Below are 26,845 nucleotides of genomic sequence, written 5' to 3'. Positions count from 1 at the left end.
TCCTGGAAAATCTATAAAAGATGACTAGCATGCATACAAGAACGCTATGCAAATACTGTGGTTCGGTATCTGTGAGAGTGACTTGCTCTTCAGTTTTCTTTGTGTTGGAGTAGCTATGGGAAGGGAGCTGGTGACCTTTTATGTCGTACTTCAAGAGTCTTAGCTGCTTTGGAGAAACGGTTGCTCTTTATTGCAGCCTGCATAATGCATTCCGTAGGCAGATAGCAGCGTATGGACACATCTGAAGCCCACATTCTCCTAAACTCTCTGGCTCTGCAGAATGACTGAGAACTGTTCCTTGTCTTTGGTCACTCAGGCACAAATCTGCATGAAGGTGCTGCCCCTGTACCTGACAGCTCCTTGGGCAGCAGGGTTCTGCAGTCCGCTGTTTACACCCTAGGATCTTCCAGTTACATAACTTCTTCTCTCCTCCGTGTCTGTGCTATTGTGTAAGAGTTGGTTTTCCCCAGTGAAATCTCTCAGAGACAACACTGAAATTATTCCTTCGGTGAGGGGAAGCCCATCTTTTAAAAACCCTGTGTAGGTCAGATAAAAAATCTGTAGATTTTTCAGCCCTAGCTAAAATCTGGGAGGGGATTCAACCCTCCTTTCCAGACAGAAGATTTATGATTATATAACCCGTTCAAGGGCTGGCAATAATGCCATTGTTTCATTACAGGAGAGCCACACAATTCAAATAGCCCCTAAATTGCTTTCACTTTGGCCCAAGTAAAGCTCCTTACTATGTGTTAACTTCATCTAATGGATAAAGACTGCTGAAAGGTAAAATAGAGATCATAAATTCCGGTCAAGTAAGATGTCAGACAAAAGCATAATCTCCAATGCACCACAACAGGCCACTTACCTCCTTGTAAACTGTAAAAGCAGGAGTGGCCTTTGTGGTTTTGTTTTTATAAAAACAACAGTGAACAAAATTTGCCAATTTAATGCTGGCATGTAAAGTTCTGTTGTGCTGCCTCAGGTATGCTTGCTTAAAAGATTGGTATGGCAGTTCTGGCCAAGTATGCGTGTTCTTTTTGCTGCTCCAGATAAAGTAGATGATCCTGTATGTGATGTTCAGATTTCAAGAATGCTGGAACTCCCCTGTCTCTACAGAGAAGTTTATGATAAACCTTTCCAAGGCCCCGAGGAAGGACAGAGGTAAATGCAGTATCCAGATTGGTCTTGGGGCAAAGTGTGGGATTTTATTATTGTTTATTTGTTATTGTAATAACTGTGGAGAAAGGTAGAACAGGGCTTCACTGTGATTTAGACTCTGCACAAGCATACAGTAGAAGCCTGCTTTTCTCTCAAATAATTGATGATCCATACAGATGAGATACCTGCCCATAATCTGAGGGAAGAAATATAATACTGAACCAAAGCAAATATCAGGAAGATCGTAAAACACTGTGTACAGACCTCTTGCATCTAGTAAAGAAAGCTGGGGTTTGGAGCAAGATTTGGGGGTGAGGACCACAGATTAGACGGAGGGTGTCCTTGCCTAATTTTATTTTATGTGTAAGGATAAGGAGCTATTCCATCAAAATGCTCTCAACTTCTGCTGCCTGTGTCATCATCAAATCGCAAATACATAACCTGAATAAACTGAGTCAAACATGCATTCTTGTATCCAGTTTAAGGGTAGCTGGATGCTTCTTGACAGGTCTGATGCATGTAGTGTGGTTTCAGATCCACATCCATCTGGATCAGAGATTGCAGATCTTAAAATCACAACACTGTTACAACAAATTATTGAAGAGGAATAGTTGGGTGTTCACTGCATATAAAAATGGTGTGTTTTAATTAAGGGTTTAAAATCAGATTCTTTAAAGACAGTAAAATACCTTTTGACCTTTGAAAAATCAGTCTAGCAGGCTAATTTTAGATAATTGTTCTAAAAGATGTTAATAGTGTATTGCTTACCTTTTAATGTGTTCTATGTATCCTTGTAGTGACCTGGAGGGTCAGAATTTCTCAATCAATATGCTGCATGAGAAAGTGAAAGGCTTTCTATTAGAAAACAAAATTCAGACCTTTTACCAGCAGGAGTTGGAAACAATTGATGCTCTGGTGTCACTGGCTGGTGTGCACCTACCCAGTCCCAGCTGTCAGGAGGTGAGTAAATGTACTTGTTTCAAGTTTTTAGTGGAGGGAATAATACCATGTACTTTTAAGCATAATCAACCAGATAAGAGACTGGTGCCTTCAGAGGATTCAAAAACCACAAGTGCTTTAGCTTTATGCATGAAATATTTACAAAGCTTGAGGAAACCTTGTTACTTGAGACATATGAAACTGGACTGAAGAAAGCCATATGAGAAAATTCTGTTGTTAGGTGTAATCTTGTATTATGGCTGAGTAACCTTACAGTCTGCAACAGGCACTAACCAATCTAGACCTGTAAACAGTGGCAGTATCAGAAAAGGAGATTCCTTTAAGGTGCTTGAGCTCTTTGGCACAGATGTTTGAGATCCTGGGCTTGATTAGGAGAAGGGAGCACAAAGTCTTTGTCTTGTTTCTCATTTGAAGCTCAATATATTAATAGAGACGTAGCTTTCAAAAGGAGATTCTAATGAGTGGATGAACAGTACTCCCTGCTACACGTTTCTCTTGTTGGAAATCCCTAGTTGTGAAAGGCCACGATTGAAAGGATCAGAACGTGGGATTTAATTGAAGACAGTTTACATGCAGTTCCATGTAACCAATCTGCTAAGAAATTTTCCAGTGAGATACTATGCTCTTGATAAACTGCAGAATGGGAAATAGACAAAAAATATTTTGTAAAATGGCTTTATATTTCTCTGTGTTATTTGGATAAATTACACACCAGATTGTAAACTGCTGTGAAGCAGTAAATTTCTGCAAAAGTAGCAGAGTTATGGCTTTTACTATGTTACTAATGGCAACTAAAACTTAAACTAGAGCGTTGTGACTCACTTGTTTACTCTTTGGTTTTCTGGAGAGAAACAAATCCATGGCAGTCATTTTCACTGCCTGATTCTGATATGCACTGTAAAGTGCTATGTTATGTTAACATCTGACATTTGTTTAATTGTTAAAAAAAACCCCACAAAAGCCAAAACAACACAAAACCCACTTACTTGTGGATGAAGTCAAATAATAATGAAAAGTAGCTGTATTCTTGTTGGCCTCGTTGAACTGCTTCTGATAGCTGCTGCTTGAAAGCTGTTTCTTTTATTTTTGTTAAACGCATTTTTGTTGTTCGCTTTAAAGCAAGCATGGATAAAAACAATAACAGGAGCTACTCTCATTTTTGACAGACAAGTTTGATACTAGAATATCCAACATGGGACAGGGTATTTTTTCTAAGCTAGCTGGAACAGTATTAAAAGTTCCCGAACACTTTACATTAAAGGAAGTAGTGGTCATTGTGACTAACACTGGGAACTTCCATCTTTGAAGTTTCAGCATTAATAGAAAGATCAAGATGAATAACTTGCAAAGCCATTTAAAGTAGGAACTGGTGCAGGACAAACATAGACGCACAAAAAAAGAAAGAAAAAAAAAAAAAAGAAAACTCCAACAAAACCCATGTAGCATCAGTGTTGTTGGCAGTCATGAGGAGCTATCATAATAATTAATAGTTGTTCCTGACCCTGATGCAAGATGTGAGTATATGTCCCAGGAATTTGGGCACACAGATGCTTATTTAGAAATTGCAGTTCTCCCTATTGCCCTTTGGTATTAATTCCTTGCAAAGAGGCTTATATATCTTTGCATAAGAAAGAACCTGCAGTTGTCAAGTGACCTGAATGCCTTAAGAGGAGTGCCTAGTAATGCTCTGGTAATGCATTTCGTAGTTCCTCTGCTCTGCCTCTTGAAGATGTCACTTCCCATAATTGGCAAAGGGTCAAGTACCCAGTTTGATCCACAAAAATAAGTGTAATAGATCTGGTTTCTGTTCCTCTTCCTTCCTTTTCCCCTCTATAGTCTTCTGTTTTGCATTCCCCTCAAACCAAAAGGATAAAGGGTGCTGCTACTGTGGAATGATGTTATTTCATGTCTATTTGGCAAGGGAGGAGCTAGGTGAGTGGACCAAACTGATTAGGTCACACCACAATATACACGCTTGTTCATTTCTTGCACTTCTCCTGGATGTGAAAAGTTGGGTTATTTGAATGTATAACTTCATTTTTTCACCCTGATTTCAGTGTTCTGGAGCACAGTTGCTGTTAAACTCTTTTCTTGCCTCTCTCTTCCTTTCCCTGTGATCCTAGGAGATGTGGTGTACCCCCCTCACCTCTTTCCCAACTTTTAAAGTACTTGCACAGTGTTCATCATAGTGGGAGGGTATCTCCTCATGGAATATTTTCTCCAGGGAGGTGGTGAGCTGCTATGGAGTCACTGGCAGTGGAGCAGAGCAGGGTGTGAAGATGGAAGGAGGTAGCTGGGATAGCTTGAGGTAGGCAGCATCGCTCTGTTTCTTTTCAGCATTACTGTACCGGAGCCCTGCCCATATCCCATACATGTCCTGTAATAACTAGTTCCAGTCCCAATGGCTCCCCAGCAGTACAGTCTTCTGGCTCTCCAGAATAAATTTCCCTCTAGCAGATGCACACGGCAGAACTCAAATCATGTCCTCTGCTGAGACATATACTAGGGAACATTTAATTTTATAGTCTACAGAGGATGGGTAAGAGAACTGGAAGGCTTGGTGTTTTTAAAAATAATTAAAAATTAACATATCTGTTACTGTTTTTAAAACCAGTGGAGATTTACTTCACATAACCAGTGTCCACTCTATCCCTAAGCTGTAGCCTTTGCCTTATCCCTTTTTTTTGAGACTGGAGGGGTGGGTACTACAAGGAAGACTACAAGCGAAAAACAGAAAAAGTAATCTTGTACTTAGAGAACCTAAAAAGCATACTTGCTGGACTTAAGCAATATGTTTGGCAAATCGACAAGCCTTAGCTTCCTTTTTTTAAAGAAAACTACATATGAACTTGATCCCTTCGGTTTCTCAACTGGATTAAATACGACTTGCAACCAGCCAGTCTTGATTAACCATTTTTATGCACTTCTTCCATGCATAAGCTATGGTGTGTGCGATTTTAGTATTACCATTCCAGTTTGTGTATGTCACTAGCTTGGACACATAACTTGGGTTGTGCTTTCCAGACTCTGGTGTTTGTACTTCTCTTGATTTGAATATTATCTCAAGGTCAGCAATGACAAGTCATTGAAGCAGGGAGTTTTACAGTGTTCTTCATACTTACTGTATATAACCTGTACATTGTACTGTAGGTATAACATAGTGCATTATACATTCTTGATGCTATGCGCTTGTCTTCCTGCCTCTTGAGGAAGCTTCACTGCTACTTTGAATATGTATATTGCAAAGGTTATTATAGGACTTCAGGACTATCATGTCCAGAACCACTATTACTAAAATTGTCACCTGTCTAAGCCAAGGATTAAACATTGCGTGAGAAATCACAAAGGGCGATTCCATAAGTAGAAATCACGTGTGTGGTTATACCAGGAAACTTTAACACCATCAGGGTGTGTTGTGATTCATAATGAGCCAAAGGTTACATACTTTCTGTGTTTTGAACAGACTGACTAATTCCTGTACCACTTCATTCTTTGACCTATTATTGATTGTACAGAGAGTTTGTCTTGTTTTAAAGATCTGAGAATAACTGGTTGCACAGCACCAGCCCACTAAGCTGAGAGCCATCAGATGGAATATATTGATTAAAATACCAGCTTAATTCTGGAGACAGGGATTCTTCTGTTGGATTTGCTAGAGTCCTTGGCTGGTCTTGGCAGGGAGGGTAGTGATGGTAAAATTGTTATTTAATAGCTGCTTCTCTCTTGGGCGGGGGAGGTAGAACATGTTTTTCAAAAGTGATGAATATTTTTGGTTGCTCCTGTGTTTGGATGTACAGCTTCATTTATTTGAAAAGGACTTGATTTGGAGGGGGCACTTCACAGAACCTGAAACTGTGCACCCTGAAACTAAGGCATGCCAAAGGGGGGCACTTTGCAAACCAAGGTGTGAACATTGTGAGAAGTAAATTCAAAATCCAGTTTCAAATCTTGCTGGTGCTTTGGATCAGCAGTTAAAATACTTAATATCTGCATTTCTCAGATGAAAAACTTTATAAAAGTAAAGTGATGGCTAATAAACTGTGACTCAGAAGGAACTACATTAACAGCACCTTTATAACTCTTGAAATGCAAGCATTTTTCAGTCTCCTTCTGAAATAAAAGCAGGGATGTGAAATCACATAAGATTTCATAGTCCTAGATTTCTTCTCTCTGTGTATAGCCCTATGGCCAGTGTCCTGTACATTTCTGCTCAGTAGACTAAATCGCAAGCTTAGGTGTACATTTGCTCTAAGTGGGGGATCCAAGTCCAGAGGAAATGAGGGCCTGGTTTGACATAAAAGAAAGTGATGAGGTGTTGGGAAGAAGTACTATTGACTTATGAATTTGCAGGATGAGATGCTGGAGATATTTTGGGTGGACCAAAAGAACAGATTAAGTAATTTTAGATTGTGTTCACAAAGAAAGTCCTCAATTGTTGCTTTACTCAGAGGGATGGAAAGGAGGAAGGATGTTCTAGAGCACATTAGGGAAAAAAACAAACTTTCCCTGTCATTTCAGGATAATATTAAAGCTGTTGAAGAGGACAGGAGCCCTCATTTGTTCTTTGGGAATAGTCCTTCTGTCATGGAGCCCTTTACCTTGTCTCTGCAGCATGTCTGAGAGGGTGCTGATATGTAGCAGCTGCTTACGTATTTTCTTGCTCCCAAGCCTGCCTCTCTGCATTCGCTCTGTCAATCCCTTGACTTGCATTCTTTTAGTGATTCTCTTTCAGTATCCATCCAGGCTGAGCTGTGTGTCAGTTCACACAGAGTCTGTTTTTAATTATCTCCCTTTTCTGATGAGATCTCAGTGTTAAGCCAAACTGAATAATTATCATGCTTCTTTGGAGATATTTTTATCTTTTTTTTTTTTCCTCCCCAAATGTTTGCTTTCACATTAAAAATTGATCAGAGTCTTGAGGTGGTTGCTTTGCTAGCAGTTTCTTAGATTCTTGAGGATTTATTACTGCCTCTGAGTGAAAGGCAAAGTCTCTTCATTTTACATATGGCTATGAGAATGTGCCTTTCCATGAGAAAATATTCACTCTTCACTTAACCATTTTTGCTATGCTTTATGTTTGTTTCTTCAGTTCATCAGAAGAGGCACTATGAAGAGAAATATGATAGTGGTATTAATGCTGTGATTGGAATGGTGTCCAGATGTACGGTCAAGTTTGTAGTTAGAAGCAAAGTTTGTCTGTTATGCAAGCTGATATAGCTGTGGTAGACAGGGGGACACGCAAACGTTTGGGCACTGAAGTCCTTCAGTCTGGAACAAAAGGAAAAATTGAACAGAGAATAAAAGCCATTGTTCTATGGTAATTATCTTGAACTATTAGGCAATTAATTTTGACTGTCAATTTGAGAGAAAAGAGATAGTTAACCGTTTTGGGGTGGAGAGAGGGAGTGATGCGATTATGGCCTGTTGAAATACTGAGGATTGGCTGGAGGAAGGGGATGGAGGAACTTGTGATGCATGCTAACGCTAATATCCCTATTGCATCTCTGAAGTAGGCACATCAGCTTTCAGGATTAGAAGCAATTGGAGTTTCACTTGAGACTTGTAAATGAATGTTTTGTGAAAAGATATTCTGCTATTGCTAGTGCGGTGTCTGTTTCACATATTCATGCTAATTCATTCTGTTGCATGGTGATTGCCTGTTTCGCTCTCAAGGCTTCTCTGAGTGCATCTTGTGAGTGAAGTAGGGTATGTGAAGCCTGATACTTTTGTTGAAGACAGGATGGGACGATTTACAGTGATTGGTGAAGAAATGGCTTGGCAAATTTTGCTTGGGTTGCTCTGGTGTGGTTCTAGTTATCACATGTTGGTTTGTGGGAAGCAGTTTAGCTCTGTTCTCAAAGAAAACCACAGGGAGCACAGTGTGCTCCCAACAGATGAGGAAACAACAACTGGGGAATTGAAGCAGTCTGTGTAGATAAATGGGAGGTTAAAGGACATAGTAGGACACAGATGGAAAAGAGTAAGTCCTGGTCTTGCTCTTATCTAGCCATACTTTCTCCTTTCCACAACTGATTGTTTCCTTCCACGTCCCTAGCTGTCATTCCACTGTCTTAGCTCTGTTCTACTGCCAAACAAACCCTGCATTTCCCTGACATTTTTTCCCCCCTTTCTTCCTTCCGACTCTGTTAGATGTGTCCCAAACACAGAACCCTTTGTTCTAAATAACCTCCTCAGTTATGGATTTCCAGGCACATTGTTCTCCTTTCCCACCTGCCCTCAAAACTGAATCCTTTGTCCCTTGTCTCATACAGCTGTCATCATTTCTTGCATGCTCTTTGTCCTTTAATTTCATTAGGCTGTGGAGAAACTTTTGAGAATGTGACCAGAATGTGTGTAAAAATGTGGAAACTAAGGGGACAAGAAACAAATACTGTTCTTGCTAGTTCCTTCCTTTTACTTGGACATTGCCTCGGTTTCAAATCAGGAGATGGGGATCCATTCCGCAGCACTTGTATTCCTCCTGAATATCACCTTAGTTAGCACTGATCTGTCTGTCTTCCCACCCTATTACCAGGAAAATGCTGAATATGAGCAAAGCTAGATCAGCTAAACAGTCAAGTGTTCTGTGAGCATCACAAGCCTATTGCAAAAGAGAGTTCTCTGTACATAATCAAACAGCTGCTAAACACAAAGAAGGCAGTTAAGAGATTGTGGTTCCTTAAGAATAGCACAAGTTTCTGGTATTTGTTTGTTTTGCTTTTTTTTTTTTTTTGAAAGCTTAGGGATGTTGGTTAGTTCATATGTAACAGATATGATTTGTGAATTACTAAATGAAGAAAAATGTGTAACAAAATCACCTGAAGTCCTCTTGCTTTGAAAACATCTGGAGCTTTTGCTGGTAACTTCAGTTGAGCTGAGATTTCTCACAGTCTGCTTCATTCCTTTCTTCCCATACAGGTGAAGTCAAAAAGTGACTCCAGTTCCAAAAGGATTCATAGTGTTTTTAAGGAAGCAATAAGGATGCTACAAGAAAAAGGAGTGGTTTTCCAGAAACCGAGTAGCTCCAAGGACTTATACCACGTAAGAAACTGAGCTTTGGTTGCAAACAAGTTCAGAGGTATGACTTTCATAGACAGTAGAAACAGTAGAATGTTTCAGAAATAGTAGAAATCTTTTGGAAAGAGAAGCTGAACATCCAAGTGCTGTCTGTTTACTCAAAAGTCTTATCTGCAGTTTACTTCACTCTTGCTTTTACCTCTGTATCACCCACTGAGTTGGTTTTTTTTTGTAACTCAGCACCAGACTTAAGCACTGCTGCTGCTGTTCCGAGTGCATTCTGTGTTCCCCGGGTTGCCCAACTGTGCGCTGACGCAGCTTAGCACACTGAAGCCTGTGACCTGCGACAGTTCTCTTCATCAAAGTGGGTTGAAACTTGGTTGCCCTCCTCTGGGTTGAATTCTGGTATATCATGTTCTTCATGTAACTCATAGATGCTGCTAATTGTATTAAAAATAATAACTGAAGATGTAACATTCATTATTAATCTCAGAGGCAGTATATAATGCAGACTATAGTTATGACAGTATTAGTTTAGAATACATCATGGCCTTCAACAGTCATGCCATCTACTGTGAAATAGACTGCTATAAATTGCCAGTTTCTTCTGTTTTCTCCAGGTGACTGACCATGATAAGGAGCTGCTTAAAGTGACCCTTGATGTGATTAAAGAAGACTGTCGAAAACCCAGGCGTAAGTAGCAGTGTGATCAGGGCTTCTGATGAGCTGGTGCTGATATATTGATGACAGTATCTCCTCCTGCTGCTGGATTAGATATGCTTCTTGTCCTTATCCTTGAACTCTGAGCTAAGTTGCTGATGTAGCTAATCAGTATAGCTAAAAGCAGGAGTGCAAGAGCAGCTTCCTGTGAGCATGGAGAGAGAAAGAGCAGGTGTGCCCAGCAGGAAGCAAACCTCTCAGATCTGAAATAACAGCCATTATCTTAGATCTGTATCTTTTAAGAATACTTATATTTTGGGAGTAACCAAATGTAATGAAGTTAGGTCAGCACGTAGCAGCTGTTGCTTTGTACTCTGGATAAGCAGCAAATCTTGCTAGTTCAGTTTTTACAAGGGAGTTGACACAAAAGTAACTGTATTGAAAGGTGAAATCCCCGCCTCCATTAAGTCAACAATAAAACTTACTTAAGTCAGTAGGATATTCTCTGTAGATTTTAAGCTCAGGTAGAGCTCAGGTGGTTGTTCTTTCAAGGTAGGGATTTCAGTCTAACAAAATCCACTTCTTTTCAGATAATGTACCTCATATGGCTTCTGAGCTATCCCTGTCCCTCACACCTATTGTGTCTTATTGCCATAGTGATAGCTTGTGCTTGACTTGAATGTCTGCTAATTATACAGGTACATTTCTACAGAGAAATTTCAATTCATTGGGCAGAATGTGTCAGCAGGGATCACTTGCTGCTATTTGTGAGGTAGAATGCACTTTAGTACAGAATAAATGACTGACTAGAATATAAAGCATATAATCTTAAATTGCTCATGTCCTTACACTATCATAACTATAATAGTGCTTGTTGGACCTGGTATATGTTGGTTATCCTGCAGTGAAAAAAGGCTAAGTGAAGTGGGATTATTTTTTGAGTTTTCAACAGGCTACCCTTAAGCAGTGGTACAATTGTAGACAAGGTTTGTAGGTGGAGGTAAAAGTTCTGTATCTTTGGGGGATGGAAGGAGTAGATGTTACTGGGCATGCAGGTGAAGATGGGCTTATCTGCCTGAGACTGTTTCAGTGCAACCATATTACATTGTTTTATTGTCTTTTACCCAATTAACAAATACAAACATCTTCTTTGTAAGAGTCAAATCATTCCTCTGCCCAGAAAACATCAGCTAGTTTTCCTGGGAACCTGTTGGTTTTGGTTTTTTGGGGTTTTTTTTTGTTTTTTTTAAATAATTGTGCAACTATAAAGACCAGAACCTGTATACTGGGCACTGAGCAACTGCCTGGTGTTTAACTCCTCTCTTGTGCATTATCACTCTGGTAAAGTACTCTCAGTGCTCCATGAGAGGTTGGGAAGTTTTTTCTCCCAGTCAGGAGGAGTCAATAGCAGAGAGAAACTTGTAGATAGGTCACAGAAAAGACTTTAAAGAGTCCTGAGTCCTCAAAGCCATGTTTTCCATACTGAGCAGGTTAAAAATAGCAACTGCTTTGTTAGCCTCTTGTTCTCCTTCAAGCTTTCCACCTATTTAGTTTCCCGTTGTAAGGAGGACAATTTCCAGGTCAGTGTGTCTTTCTCAGCTAGTTTTCAGAAGAGCTGTTTCAATGTCCTGGTCACTGGTAATAGAAGATTTTGAAAAGAAAAGTTAAGAAGCTCCAGTCAAAACCAGCAGGATACTGTGGATATTTTACTGTCACTGAATGATGCAAGAGTGCAGAGCTTAATGTAACTGTCGGCCCCCCTCTGCTGGTGGCAAGGCAGTCTTTAGTCACCTGCTTGGCCTTGACTAGTGAGCAGGCTTGTAGTGAGCAAACAAGAACATGGTAATACCTCAAGAGCTTTTGCTTGTTTGTCGCAAGAAATTCCTACCCATTTTCCTTGAAGAGTAATATTAATCATCCATGACAAGAAGACTGATTTATGATAAAAACCAAACTCTTCTCTCCAATGAGTTACTTCCCTGCCAGTTTTCAAGGCAATGCCTCGCCCCATTGCTTTAGTTGTGACATGTTTTCAGGCCCAACCCAGCTGCCTGGAACTATTGTACAACTAAAAAATCCTCAGCGTGCCTAGTCAGAGCTCCACAAACCCTGATATGCCTACATGACAATCCTAGTCCTTGTCTCCAATTGTAATTCTGAACAGCCTGATCTTAAATGCCTTCATCTGAGGCCAGTGTGGGTCTATCTAGAGGCTTAAGATAGCCAGAAAAAGATGAAAGTACACTTTGACTCCAGACTGAACAGCAAAATGTTGGACTTAGTCCAAATTTCTTTCTCCCCCCCCCACCTCCGACACATTTTCTCTGGTTTCAGGCTTAGATGAGGCTAATAGTAGAGAGGAAAAAACCAGAACCTCTTGAAGTTAAATTCAATATGTGAATGTGAGATGTCAACAGTGGGCAAATGGTAGCTGTTCTGTAACTGTCGTCTCTGATATTGGTAGTCAGGCAAGACAGTTAATCACAGTCTGGTTTACCTCAGCTGGTAGAGAAAAGCTAGAACGCAGTATGTCAATAAAAGAGGGACAGCATCACTCCACTGCAAGGAGTGTATTCCCTCAAAGTTGGGTCGTAGACTAGGAGTGTTTCTGGGATACTTGATTGTAAACTCCTGCAGCTACTCCAAAATGCCATTTTCTACCAGGATCTAGGAAGAAATTATGTATTGTACTGTTGGGTAACACTTGAGTCCCTAATCTAATTCATTGAGTCTTAAGCTAAGTTACTGTAGATCAGGGATGGGCACTTTGATGTTCTTATGACAAATCTATGACTAATGCAAAATGCAGCTACCCACTTTGCAACAACAGTCACTATGACCAGGTAGAGACATTGTTCTGTTCTCTGCACTTATCTGTCCTAGACTGGTGGACGCATTTTTGGCTGCCAGCTACAAAGGTTGTTCATCACACTGGATGACTGACTTCTAAAGAAATATCTTTGCCTGAATCGCAGTCTAATAGGCTGAACTGTTTATTTACCAGTACTCAGCATTGCCTCCTATCTACCAGTCACTTTTCTGAACACCTTCTAAGGCAGTTCTGGGGCTCAGCTGATTCTAGAGTAGAGATTAAAAAAACCAACCAAACAAACGAAAAAACAAACCCCAAAGGCAGCAACAACAAAATACAGGGATCTCCCTGGCCCATGGGAATTTCTCAGTATCCTTATCAAACTGCATGCAGTACTGCAGCCATTAAGGACCTTGGTCTCTGGTTTGCCCTCTAGGAAAGGGGATTATTTTTACATTTCTGTTCTCTTGGATGTTTTCCAGATTCATTCCTCTTAAAAGAAGATAAAATTTGATAATGAAGTTCTGTGACTTTCTGCTCCTGCAATTTGAGTGGTCTGGAGTGTGGGAATGGGATTGCATTGCTAGGTGAATGAAAGTTGCACTGTAGCAGTTTTTCCACAAGATGCCAGCATTGGGCAAGCAGTTACAGTTACAGTAGGGTATGGGCAAAAAGATTTTCATTTGGTTTCCTCTGCAGTTGCAGAAACTGGATGGCTTGCATAGATGGATAGTGGAGGTACCCTTAAGTTATTAACCTCATCATCAGGTTGTACTGAGTGAGCCCTGTATATTAGAGTCTGCAAGACTGATTATATTTCACCTTCGTTACTAGTGTTACAGCCCTGACACTTCCCAGAAAAGTCAGTGGGAACAGCTGATAATTGGAGAACTGTAGGCACAGACTGGATCTCTTCCCTCTGAATACATGCAGCTCTGCTTTAGTACCTAGGGAATTCTTCCTCTCAGACAGCTGTGTTTTTTTCAGGTGTAATCTCGATTATAATAGATAAAAAGAAGCAGTTAGACTGAAGTCCTTCCTCCATGCCTGGCTGCATTTTCCTTTTTTTCTGCAGATGCTGAAAAAGGCTGCCATTTCCTTCATGTCCTGAGTTGCATTCGGCAGAGTTACAACCCCTCTCTGGCTGAAGTGGTGATGCACCGTGTCTTGGAAACGCTGGAGAGTAACAGTGATGTCATCAGCACTATGGAAGGATATTATATGGCATTTTAAAGATAAGATACATTTGTTCTGGTCTACTCAGGATAAATGAGGGAAGAAGGAGAGGTTCAGTGACCCTGAAAAACTGCTATTATCTGGTCTGATCTAGATGGGGGAAAAAAAAAAAAGAACATTCTGATTCTCCAAGTGCTGTTTTTGTCCAGCTCTAGAGTAGTTGTCCAAATATTTGTTTTAATATTCTTGCTGACTTTCTCGCTATTCCTAGTGAAAGTTGTATCAAACTGATTCTGGACGTTCTAATACAGCAGGGGAGCTGGAAAAGAAGCTGGGCTCTTTCCATGCAGTAAGATGTGACATGGCCATCCTCACATTTACATCCAGTGAGCCCCAAAGAAAAGTCACAGCTAAAGAACGCTGTTTACATCAGTGGTCACATCAAGACTCATTTTTCTAGCTTAAAGACTGATCTTGTGATCTTTCCATATGGTAATAGCTGTGGATCTTTCTTTTTATGTGTGCTTTATAACAGCTAGAGAAAGAAAGGACATGCAAGCAAACAATCAAAAGATTTGGCTGTCCTTTCTGGCAGTGTTAGTGTATGTATGTCTGTAAATACGTATTCCTGAATGTGCACAGCCTTCCCACCACTAAAGCAGTCCCCACATCTCTCTGAAAAGTTATATTCAGGAATGGGGTCCTGCATCCCTTCCCAATCCTGCAACCTTGCCCACTGCTTGGTCAAGCATGTCTGGATTCCCCTGGCTACTGATGCATCTTGTTGTGGATTCTCTTCAGACCAGAATTCTCAAAATCAGCCACCGTTTTGCTCTTTATTTTTAAATTGCTTCCTACATCATAAATGGTAAACCATTAATCAGGTGCTTTGGAAAAAGAAAACGTGAACGATAGCAAGACCCACTGTAATTTCCATGCTCCCTGTTGCCTGTTGTGTCTTCTATTCCTTGTCACCTTTGGGGAGAAATACTATCCATATTTGTGCTTGCAGAGAAACACAAGACATTGATGAAATAACATTGGCCTAAAGAAGGTTACAGTGCAAGATGTTTTATCTGAACTAATCAGAACTCTGTTATGTGCCGCAGTTCAAAGCCCAGAACTGTTTGGTATTTATCCTTAGAGAGGAATTGCTGCTGCAGGGGCTTCTCTGTTTAATTAATCTGTTTAATTAATGGTGTGGAGGTGAGACCTTTAACTTTAAAAGAGCAGAAAGAATTGAATGTATCCTTCCTCTTTCCTCTGCACCTTCCCTGTAACAGTTGAAATAGCAGACTCCCGGGAGGCAGATGTAGTGTAAAGCCCTATAAGGATTGACATAGCAGGGAAAAATAAACCATATGCATGAGGAAAGCCAGTGAGTAGCCCCATGTGTGCCAGGTCTCTGGTTTGTTGTTATATTACATGCCTCATTCCAAGCCCTGACTGCAGTGAGATATAGGCTAAGAAAAAGGCATGACAAAATATTTGGCATTTGCATTCAGAGGCCTGTGGAAAACTTTGGCCTTAAAGAGATGGTGCATTTGTCTATAGTGGAAAACTATGTATGAATCATTCTTTTGCTGCAAATTCCCTACTTGCTCCAGGGCTCAACAGTTGGTTTCCCTGCAGACTGCCCTACTCCTAGTGTTGCTGCTCTGTTTTGAGTTGGGTACCCTCTAGTCAGTTCTTAATATGGGCCTGAACAGGTGCTGAAAGTATGTACCTGTGCAGAAGGAAATAGAAGAGAAGAGGATTAAGAAAGAATTGTAGAAATAGTCTTCCCCCCTCACTCCCCTCAGGTCTCTGGAAAGCAGGGAAAGAAGTCCAGATTCTGAGTGAAGTGGTACTGAGGGGAACTGCGACTTTAATTTATGCCTATGAAAAAGTCTGGTTGGCCACAGGGGAGACTTGCTTTTCAGATGCCTGCTTTGATTACTGACCAGTTTGAAGTAATGCTTAAAAACAAAGGCTGTCTATGGAAGAGATAGTTTGGAATATTGATTCCTAAATTCAGAGTCACTTCAGGAGTTAACCATATGTTACTGCTTGATTATGGAGAAGTCGCCTACTTGGCATGAATTTGAGGATATTTTAAGGAAAGTATATGGTGTCTTGGACCATATGGAAGAGCATGGCATCTAATTTAGGAGACTGACTTGGCCATTTTCTTGAAAAGTCCTATATTAGCAGAATCTGATTTTGCTGGGAAAGGGTTAAAAGAACACTGCTAGCTCAGTGGGAAAGGTGATCTCTCTTAGGTTAGAAGAGAAAAAGACTGGTTCTCCTGAGAGTGTCAGCCAAGTGTGTGGGCTGTATGAGTTTTGGGAGGAGTGCTGCACAGCTGAATCTTGGAGGAAAAGATAGTCTGGAGATCATATTGCTCTTTAGGGTCTCTTTAAAATAAACCCATACCAAAACAGGATTACATCTTTGTCCTTTGCAGCTTGGATAATCATACACACAGCGTCTAATGGGTTCTGCTGCCTCCAACTTTGATGCTGTACTTCCTGTGTTTTAGATACATTTCTGTTTAAAATCTGCCAAAAACTCCTGGCCACCTATTTTCTATGCACTGGAGGTTGATGCAGAGAAAAAGTGTCTTCCCTCTCTGTTCTGCCCCTCTTGCAATTTAAAGCACTGATCAACGGTGATGTGTCAGAAATAAGGTGGGAAGAATTAATCTCAGGAAAGATGGATAAGTGACTCTAGAAAGAATCTGTCCTTGGAAATGTTAAAGTTGGTCCTTGCTGGTGATGCTGGACTCTTGGGATTGAGGGTACATTCTGTTGGAGCTTGCTCCCCAAGAACAGGAAAAAGGGATTTTTCTCACTCGAGTTAACTCAGGGAAATATGAATGAACACAAGGGAGCCTACAGTTTTTACAAGAGTGAAAGCTTAAAATGAAGCTAATGGAGGAGCGTAGATTTAAGTTACACAGATTCTAATTCTGAATAACTGTACAGAATAGTTGTGCCTTAAGCTTGCATGCTTTATTTTTTCCACGGTAGCCACCCAACACAGACTAATACTCACTCTGGTTGAGTGCGTTCCCTCTCTTGTACCTACAGCAATACTATATGCATATGCGTGTGCAGAAGTACCCCAGCTAGCTGTGGGAGCACAGAGCTCACTGTAGATTGATTTACCCATTTACTCAGTATCTCTACAGTATGCTTCTGTGACAGCAGTCTAGACATACCCGTATTGGTATAAGTCACCTTTATGTAAGTCTAACTACACACACTAGGGCTTTTACTGCTAATAAACTGTCTCTCTGTTTAAAGATCATATCCTTAACCCAGAGAGTCATATCATGCACACTTGTTAAAATTCTTAGACTTAGACCACACCTACAAAATATTGTGCAGAACATTCAGTGAAAGCACGCTTTCTGTTTTGTTTAATTTGAAAAGTTGTTAGGCAACACAATTATTACTGGTTTATTAAAGGACTTTGAAGGTGGCACTTCAATGTAAAACTGACAAGTGAGAATTCATGTCGTAAGACTGCTTCATGGCCAGTTCCAGTTTCCATAGAAACAGTTATGGTAGTAAAAGGCAGGTAAGTAAAATGGAGTTTTAAAAAGCAGTCAACATTTTTATGTTACCTTAGGAAGGTTTGTTTCCATAGAAATGCAGCACTTGATAACAAAAATCACCAAAGAATCTTAATATTCTTTTCTAGCAAAATGTAAGGTGATTGCTTTTCCGGTAAGGAAATGACGGAACAACTCTACCTTCAGTCCCCACCATCTGCTTAAGTGGGAGAAGAGGTGAGGTTGCTTCATGCCTCAGTTTCCCTCTTTTGTAAACTGGGGATAATACAGCTCCCTGTGTTGGGCATAGGCCTCAATTTTTCTTAATGCTAGTCATTAAAAGCTCTTGAGATCTATTGATGGGAGCTGTTAGAGAAGAACTGTGGGAATGGACGAATGGATAGATGCTGGAGTGGGACTTGGTTCTAGTCAAGCCCCACTTTCACTAATATATAATCTTTCTCTGGCTCTCTTTCCATGTATGTTGCTTTGCCCACCTTGTCTTTTTGCTCTCCAGGTCCTATGAGGTAATGATGGTCTCCCTGTTTTTATTTGTACTGAATATATTTCCTGGAATCCTGTTCCCTCTTATGACATCTTAAAAATAGAAATCCAGATAAATGAGTCCTGAGTGTTCTTGTTCTCAAATCTTTGGATTGTAAATTTGTGCCCATGAAGGTGTGTATTTTACACAAGCTACCTGGGAAATGACGCTTTTCTTTCAAAGTTATAAATGAAACATTTAAAGATTGGCTGCATGACTGAAAGCTGTTACATTTGTGGATCTGTCCATACTTGCGTATTCCAGTGATGAACACCATAAATAGAATGAGTTGCTAATTCATTATTCAGAATGAAAATTAATCAATGAGCAGCCAGCGAGGCATGAAGCCACATGGAGAATTATGAGACAAAGTACTGAAAATCTGCTTGTGAAAGAAATGCAGTTTGGTTTACTTTGGGCGTAAGCCGATCCTGTGGGGAAAAGATGTGCCTGGCAAAGATTTCTATCTTTATGCTTACCCCTACATGGGAAGGGAGCAAGTTCAGATCCCATGGGCAACCTGAATTTTGAAACTTCCCATTGGTGCGGTGCTACGTTCTTTATTGCCGTCTTTCAGCATGGTCTCCAGACCTCCTGCCCCAACCCTACAGGCTACCAGACAAACAAAAGTTCAACTGCAAAGATAAAAGAATAGTTACAATAATTGGTTACCATCATCCAGGAGCCCCAGCATTATAGAAACGTTTTTGTGGATGTTTGTTGGCAGCAGGGAAATACTGAGCCAAGGATGTTGAGTTTCATTCCCAGCAATATGCCCTATCAGGCACAGAGGCTTTCCCCCTAATTTCTCTCATCTATTTCTGCTAGCCACTCTCTCCTCGAACTGTCATTTCTCAGGCCCATCATTTCATTCACAGTCTCATGGTTCATGTCTGTACCATGGATCCTGGTCAAACCTCCTTCCTCTCTACTTTGTTCCCTTTTTCTTTCCTAACTCAAATATCCTTGTCAGCATCTGGCAACTGAAAGTTTCAGTATAATTCTCCTGCCTAACTGACCTGGCACTGTTCATGGCCTGTTCACATTCCAGCAGGCTATGCTTTGCTCCTTGTCTAGGCACCAGAAGAGTCAGAGATCATCCACTTCAGCCTTGAGCTTTCTTCCCCAGGTAGTTTGCAGCAGGGAGGAGCTCCAATTTCAGAAAAACACTTTTTCCACCCCACCCTCCCAAAGACCAAGTAGCACCCTCAAAGATTGTAGTTATGGTTTTCTTGCAGGTATCCCAGTGCAAAATAAATACAATTAAAAAACAAACCACTTGTGTCTTGCCCAAACCTAAGCAAGCACAAGTCATGCCCCTGACAGAAGTAGCTGCCTTTCCCTGCCACTTTCACATCCTTGCAGATTTTATTGCAGGCACGATCTGTACAGTTGTTGTGGACTTTCAGTTTGTGTGTCTACTAGCTAGTGTGTCTCCTTTTAGCCTATTTTTTTCTGAGAAAGTGTGATTATACTCTGACGTGATTATACTGTGTGTCTGGGCATTTGTCAGCCTCCTCTGTCCCATCATTCCAAGTGACTTTGTAATCTGTTGGCCAGTTAAGAGGGGTAAAGGACCCTGAGCTGTTATGCTGTTGTACATTCTTAGAAAATGGATGCAGTGATAGAAGAAGGAAGCCCAAATCGGTGCCTCCACTAAGGAGAAGGAAGAAACTGAGTTATACAACACTAGGGAAACCACATATGAGGCAGTCCCAAGGAACACATTTCTGTAACTTCAGCTGCCACAAGAAATACTTGTTCTACCATGCTCTTTTAAGAAATGACTGGACTATTTTTCCTGAAGTTTACTTGTAGAGATCAACCCAAGGCAGACATTCATGATAGGAAACTGTGCATCAAACTGTTAAAATCTGGTAAGGTTACGGCATCTACATCAGGGTACGAAGCTGAGTAACTGTTAGGGATGCCACCAGTCCATTCCCACTAGTATCATTTAAATGTGCAATGGAGGCTATATTAATCTAGTCACAGTAATTTACAAGTTGAAACCAGCCCAGATTAACAAGATTGAGCATAATATAACCAGGCATTTGCTAGTGAAAGAAATAACCTAAAGGAATGATTTTCAGCAAGTGTTGAACAACTGAAGAGAGCGGTGCCAATTAACCGGGCACAACATGTCCTACAGCTCTTGTTTTAGCTTGCTTTTTGTTATTGATTGGAAGAATGAATGCTCCTTCCCTAACAGCTAGAACTGCTGCTCCCTGCCACCTTAGCCTGGGACGAACAAGCTGTGAATCTACAAGCATATAAAGGCCAAAACATCTGCTCATCTTGAAAACTGGAGGAGTGGCTGCAGCTAAGCCACTGCTTCCATAGAAGATTTAGGCTGAGACCTCCAGTTCTTTGTTCTTCTTTTTAATTTCCACAAGTTAAAAGTAAAGCAGACAGGAAAGTCGTCCCACCTCCGCTGTGAACAAGGGGAGATAAATCACAAATGTGTCGCTGCGTAACAGCCAATGTGATTAAGTGAAGCACATGCCAAGTCTGTTACTGACCTGGAAAGTTCATGGTTCCTCCCAGGAGTGGAGACCTCATCCAAATATTACAGTGATACTTGGAAATAGCAGGGAGGAATGGGTTCCCCTGAATGTCTTCCCCCAAGAACAGAGTCGTGCAACGCTCGATTCTAAGATGTGCTTTTCTTGGCCGGGTATGAAGGTGGTAGGGAAATGAAAAGGGTGCTTGGAGTTGGGATTTTCTCCTATTGCCAAAATTTAAGTCATTCACATTGAGAGCATAGGAGTTGTCCTTGCATGCATGTAAAACTCTTTGCTGTAATGTCCACAAAAAACCCCAGAACTGTAACAAGCTAGCTGGCGTTCTGAAAGTCCTGCCTCTACTGCTGACTAATACTCTCTCGTTGTTTTCTTCCCTCACCTTGTCTTTTTTGCCCCCAATAAAATCTCTTGAACTTAATTCCTGGTTCAAAGTACTTATAGTCTCTCTCTTAGTCCTTTTGTGAGTACAGTGATCCAGGACAAACATAACAGGAACAAACTGATACAGAGAGGAGTTTTTGTTGGAACTCTGAACATAGGAAAGGATGAAAAATACAGAGGAAGCTGAGGGAGGAGGATTTAGCACAAAGATGTTTGAAATTAGTCTCACTGTGAAAGGCTAAGAAATAATTGCCTAATGATGCTTTGGACATCTGTTTCAGAACAGGCAGCAGGTGTTGCATGTAATGAAAGCAACGACTTGTACTATTTTATTTTCTGCAATTAGAAAGCAGAGGAGGAAATGAGGGCAGGAAAAAAATGGAGTAAGAGAACATTTATCATAAACAGCTGGACAAATTTATATGAAGCACGTTCATATGCTCTTCCTCTGCCTTCCTCATACTGTCCTTTAACAGTTCCTCTGTTCTGTGACGTATTTTGTCCTTTCTAAAAGACCAATGCCTTGGATGCTCAAAGTTAGCTGCTAAAGTAAGAGCTGGCCACCAAAATGCCTTTGAGGATCAAAACATTCAGGATAACGTAATTGTCACTTACCCAGACGCTGTTGTTAACTGATATAAACGGTCCTGAAGGAGAAGCTGCCCTTGTCTGTAGGTGGTCTCTGTGTGACTCCATCACTAGACCAGTGGCTGAGAAAAGACTCCCGTCAGTGAAATGGTCTTTAGGGTTGCATCCCTGGTGCTGCATGGCTATAGCTTAACACATGCCTGGAATTATGTGGATGGTGTGTCCACTGCTCCACGCTGAAAAGTGCACCTACACCAGGCCCTGCTAGAGAAACCATAGCTCCATTTTCCACGAGAAATTTTCTGGTTTGGGATGATCTCACTCCTTTTTCCAAGCAATAAACATCCTACAGGGCATTTGGTTTTCCAAGCATCTCCACTACTGCCCTACAATGTCTAACCTGGGAATGACTGAGGAGGAGGAATGACTTGGAGGCTGAGAGGAGACTTTATCGCTCTATACAACTACCTGAAAGGGGGTTGTGGCGACGAGGGTGTTGGCCTCTTCTCCCAAGTAACTAGTGATAGGACAAGAGGAAATGGCTTCAAGTTGTGCCAGGGGAGGTTTAGATTGGATATTAGGAAAAATTTCTTCACTGAGAGGGTGGTCAGGCATTGGAACAGGCTGCCCAGGGACGTGGTGGAGTCGCCATCTCTGGAAGTGTTCAAGAAACGTGTGGATGTGGCGCTTCAGGACATGGTCTAGGGGACATGGTGGCGCTGGATTAATGGTTGGACTTGATGATCTTGAAGGTCCTTTCCAACCTAGTGTTTCTGTGATTCTGTGATTCTGTGACTGGGGGAAAAAAAATACTATTTGTGTCTACGCATGGAAGTCTCTCTGCTGGGAAAACCACTTTGCTTTTGCATGAAGGTAAAGTAAAAAAAAAAAATAAAATAAAAAAAGTAAAATCAATGCACTCCACTACTGAGTGGTAGGGATTGCAGTGTTACTGATTTCTCCTTACAGTATTGAGCTTGTGCTTTTTTCATCCATGGTGTAACTGCAGTTCCATGACTAACTTTTTATAAGGTTTTATTGATACATTTTTACAAGTCATAGTCCATCAGTAAAATATTTTCTGGTTTGGATATTGGCAGTTAAACCCTTCCACTTTCTAGGGGATGTGCAGCCAAAGAAAATTAGTGGTTGATTTCAGAAGGGATTGAATGAGTAAAAATAGTGAACAGAAAATTCAAGTTTAAAAAGGACTTGGTGGAAATTTTAAATTTTTTAATACGGAGGACTTGGTGTCCATATATATACTTAAAGGTAACACGGAAAGAAAATGCAAAGAAAGACAACTTCTTCCTAGATTTACTTTATTTGTAACAAGCTTGCATTTTCAATAATGGATTGCCAAGGGTTTTTGCAGAGGATGAGGCAGAAGCCAGTTCCAAAATGTGCTCTTTTGAGAACAGTGAGGGTGACTGAAGTCAGGGACAGCATCCGGGAAGAAACCTGTGGAATCTCAATCCAAACCTGTGATCAGTTTGATAGACTTCATCTGTCTCAAACGTAAGCCTGACATGTATAAAATACATAAAAGTGTGGTTTGGACTTGCTTGGCTTTATTTTTTTAACCACGTCAACAGGTATCTACAAAGCCTTCATAACAATGGAAAAGTACAAGGAGTACATGGATGAAAAACAATCTGCAATTTGCTGCTACTACCCTTAAAAGAGCATGCAGTGCACATACTGCAGTTGGAAATCCACAACTCTGGTAAGAGAGGACTGAAAAATAACGTTAGTCATGAAAAGGTTAAATTGCAAGATAGCTGCTTTGAGAAAAGGATAATGTATAATTTAAGTCAAGAGGGTGAAGCAGCTCTTCCATAATGTAAGTAAAAGCTGTTATGTTGTTGGGAAAGCATGTACACTGCTAGCAGGAGGAATGATTATTTTGGGGTTTTCCATTATAGTGGATTGCACACAGGAGCTGGTAAAGCAGCACTCTCTGGTGAAGAGGCTGGGAGAGGAAGGGGCATGCTACTGTGCTCGGGGGGCTGCGCTGTCAGGACTGCAGCTGGTTCCTTCACCTCCCTTCTACCACATTAGCTGGACCTATTTATCTCCGGCATGAATTTCATTTGAAGAGCAGTAATCTCCCAAGAAGATGAAATGCAATTGGTTTTTAAAAAATGGGAAAAAAAGATCGCATCTTGCTTTGTATTTCAGAGTTTGAGATTTGAATGCCAGACAGGCTCTACTATTCTTGTCACTCCTATCAAAAGACGTGTATGTTGAAACCCTGAAGTGGAAGGACTGCATGGAAAGCAGCCTTTTTAAGAAGCTGAGGTTTTGTAAGTACAGAAGCTGAGATGAGAGTCTAACAAAGGCTCTGTGTTGTGCTGTTGCACATCAGAGCCAAAAAAACCCTAAGGGGCACATCTCTAGTACCATGTCTAGCAGATTATGCATGCAACTCTAGTTGCCGGTAATGAGTTGTATGGCTAATCTGTCATGCACAGCACTGAAACGTTCCACTTCCCCCAAGGGGCTTGGCTCAGGGGGCACTTCACTTCCCCCCAGGGTGCTGAGCACCATATAGAGCCTCTCCTAGCTCGTGGGGCAGCAAAACACTGTGTTCGACCCAGCTGCCCAGCCTTGGCAAACAAAAAAGCAAAAACAAGAAAGAAAAGTCATCTTTAACAGCAACTCAGACTACTACAGACCGTAGTAGTTGGTTGTTAGGCCGTAGTGTGATGGTTAATATTCAGAGGGGTTTACTTATCTACGGTGATATGCCATGAATTAATAAGAGGCATTAGAAATGGCCCTTAATGGAGCACAGAAAAGCTTGTCCCTTGTTTTATTTTCTCACTGATTTCACGATCCAAGTGTTTTCAATTTACAACTCGAATGCTTATTTACAAAAAACTTGCCAGCATGACAAAGTCCTCTTGAAATATGAAAACTCAAGTCATGCTCCAGCTCTGAGAGCGTCACACACACATTCTGTCACGCATTGGCTTTTGCTCTAATTGGAGCAGTCTAGGTTGCTGGGCTGTAGCTGTATTAGATCTGTGAGGCTAATGTGATTACCTGTTTGGTCAAAAAAAGAAAAGAAAAATTCTTTGCCCAGATACCTACGTAGCAAATGAATAGAAAAAAGCTTTTAAAATAGCTGGTTTATCTCAGTCTTCAGAAGTCCCAGGGTGTTCCTCAGGTGAATTTTATTGGAAGCATGAGTCCGTGAAGGTGAATTATTACATCAGCTGTTAATATCAATATATCTATTAAAATTGTTAATAATAGCAGTGATATTCCCATGTAATGATAGGACTTCAGTAATGGAGACTTTAAGAAAAAAAAAAATACTAGGAGATTTAGGATTAAAATCCCTATAGTTATTTTCCTAAAAATTCGCCGTGCCTTGGCCTGTGTGTTCATGGTCCTACTCAGGGACTGGCTCTTCTGCACGTGCGGTCGGTCATCCAGTGAGCCTGCCGGTCTTTCTCTCGTTCAGTCCCAGCTGGGAAGTGCTGTCAGCTTCATTTTCCCAGCTGCTGCTTAAGAGAGGAGCAGATTTTCCCAAGCCTGCAGCATAATAAGGGGTTTCGGTTATTTTCTGCCAGTCTTGCAATAGTCTGAGATCGGACTCCCACAAGACTGGGTGTTGTACATATTTTAAAAGAACAATCCATGCCCCTAGCAACATACATTCTTCCTATGTAGATGGAGGGATGCAGCAAAGAACCAAGGACAGCTGAAGGTGGCGGTGAACACAAAACCGGCAGGCGACGGAGGAGGAGGGGAGCCGGATCTGTACAAGGGCTGGGCAGCCACCGCAGCTGGACAAGGTTGCCTAGAGCGGTGGAGAATCGAGTTGTCTTGAATAGAGGAAAGGTGAACGGTGGACCAGGTGCTGTGAAAGTAGGGGTAGACACCAAGGGAGCACAAACCCCAAAGCACCGGTCCCAGGTTGCACCAGAAATAGCAGCTCCTTGCAAGAGCAGATGAGAAGAATACCGGTAAAGAAATGCCAGTTAGTAAGAATGCCAGGGAGGATGAGGCAGAGTGTTTGGAGAATGACATGTTTTGAAAGCTGATTTCAAGCAAACCCTGAAGTGCTTTTAACAATGGAGGGGACGTTTGTTTTTTTTTTTAACAGGGTGATAGGAGAAGCGGGTGGAATGTGTGATATATATTGATAACGGCTCGCAGGAAAGAGGCATCCAAGACCCAAAACACTGGCTACGCTAGCCATATTTTTATCAATGGATTATTTGAATAATTACATTTTCGAGGAAGAATTTTCTTTGTTTGCTCTGCACACCAGGGACTTCTTGGCCAGTCTAAACAGTAAAGGTTTCTAATGTAAATAATTGCTCTGCTGCCTTGTGTCATGCATGAGGATTAGAGGTGGGAAGTCCCTCAAGAAGGAGGAAAGAGGTTGCTCTGAAAGAGAAAAGACAAGCCTGAAAGGCAACAGAGGTGGGAACATCAGCTTTTCCCCTCTGCCACCCTCCCCGGTGCCAAAAGCTGATCTCACATATACCTGCTTGCATCTTAGGTGGGATGCTGATATTTTAGCATTTGATGTCATTGGTAAACCATGCGGAGTAGCTGAGGAGGGAGGAGAGGACTGGCTCAGAGCATTTTTCTCTGGCATTATGCAGCAGGTACCCAGTTCCCAGCTGGCAGCAGCCAGTAGCTGTGGGGTGCTGGTGCTGCTCCTGTTTTTTCTTCTTTTTTTAAGCTGCCCGTGGAAACCAGCTATGGTTTGAAATCAGCTTTCAAACATCAGCCTTCAGGTTCAAGTATCTAAGGCTTTGTGACTCCAGTGTCTCTCTCATGGTCGTTGTTGCAGGGCTAATGACGCTTGTAAAAGTTGTGATTCAGAAACTGTGCCTATAGCACGTATAATGAAATCACATTGAGATTGACCATTCTTACTGTAAATATGTGGATTTTTTTGCCAGGAGCTGGGACCTTTCTGTGCTCCTAGGCTTGTAGGTCTGGGGCTGTCAGCAGCACCCTGGAAGCTTACTGGAAAAGCTGCATGAGCTGCGGTTGAAGAGGCTTCAGGGGAACAAGAGACCTTAGTGACTTCAGCTAATTCGGTGAATAGCTAATGAATGTCATGAAATGAGCTCAGGGCTGGAAGATCACATGTAAGTTCCCATTTCTGATGTAACTTTCAAATAATCATATGCAAAGTAATGATGCAGTACTTAAAAAAAAAAACAAAAAAAAAAAAAAAAAAACCACAACAAAACTGACACCCTGAAATTTCTAGGGCAAACTCTTCTTGAAGTGTGACTGGGGAAGATGATGCTCATTTATCTGTATAAGCATACACGAAGTGCCGAAATGGGTTTATCGCCCTGAAAGCCCGCATGATCGAGAGCCTGTGCGGCCTTCCTCCAGCTTTGACGCTCCCGCGGGCCAGGGCAGCGCGGAGCTCCCCGGGCTTTCGCCGGCCTTGAGCTCCCGGCTGGAGCCTGCTGGGCTGCGGGCTCGGCCCCGCTCGCTCGTGG

At 41.4% G+C, this 26,845-nt stretch overlaps 1 protein-coding gene across 1 annotated transcript in view; it reads left to right on the top strand.

Annotated features, from left to right (window-relative positions):
* OBFC1 (oligonucleotide/oligosaccharide-binding fold containing 1) overlaps positions 1-13,840 on the top strand; it is a 25,341-nt gene extending 11,501 nt beyond the window's left edge. Inside the window, 5 exon segments of the mRNA XM_010294185.1 lie at positions 1,050-1,197; positions 1,956-2,118; positions 9,037-9,159; positions 9,756-9,828; positions 13,683-13,840. Of these exon segments, the coding sequence (XP_010292487.1) occupies positions 1,050-1,197; positions 1,956-2,118; positions 9,037-9,159; positions 9,756-9,828; positions 13,683-13,840 (665 nt within the window).
* Positions 13,841-26,845: the final 13,005 nt, after the last annotated feature.

This window comes from Phaethon lepturus, unplaced genomic scaffold (genome assembly GCF_000687285.1).
Source record: "Phaethon lepturus isolate BGI_N335 unplaced genomic scaffold, ASM68728v1 scaffold44249, whole genome shotgun sequence".
Classification (NCBI taxonomy): Eukaryota; Metazoa; Chordata; class Aves; order Phaethontiformes; family Phaethontidae; genus Phaethon; species Phaethon lepturus.
The sequence above is the reverse complement of the archived record's forward strand: the minus strand, read 5'-3'. Positions and strand labels throughout refer to the sequence as shown.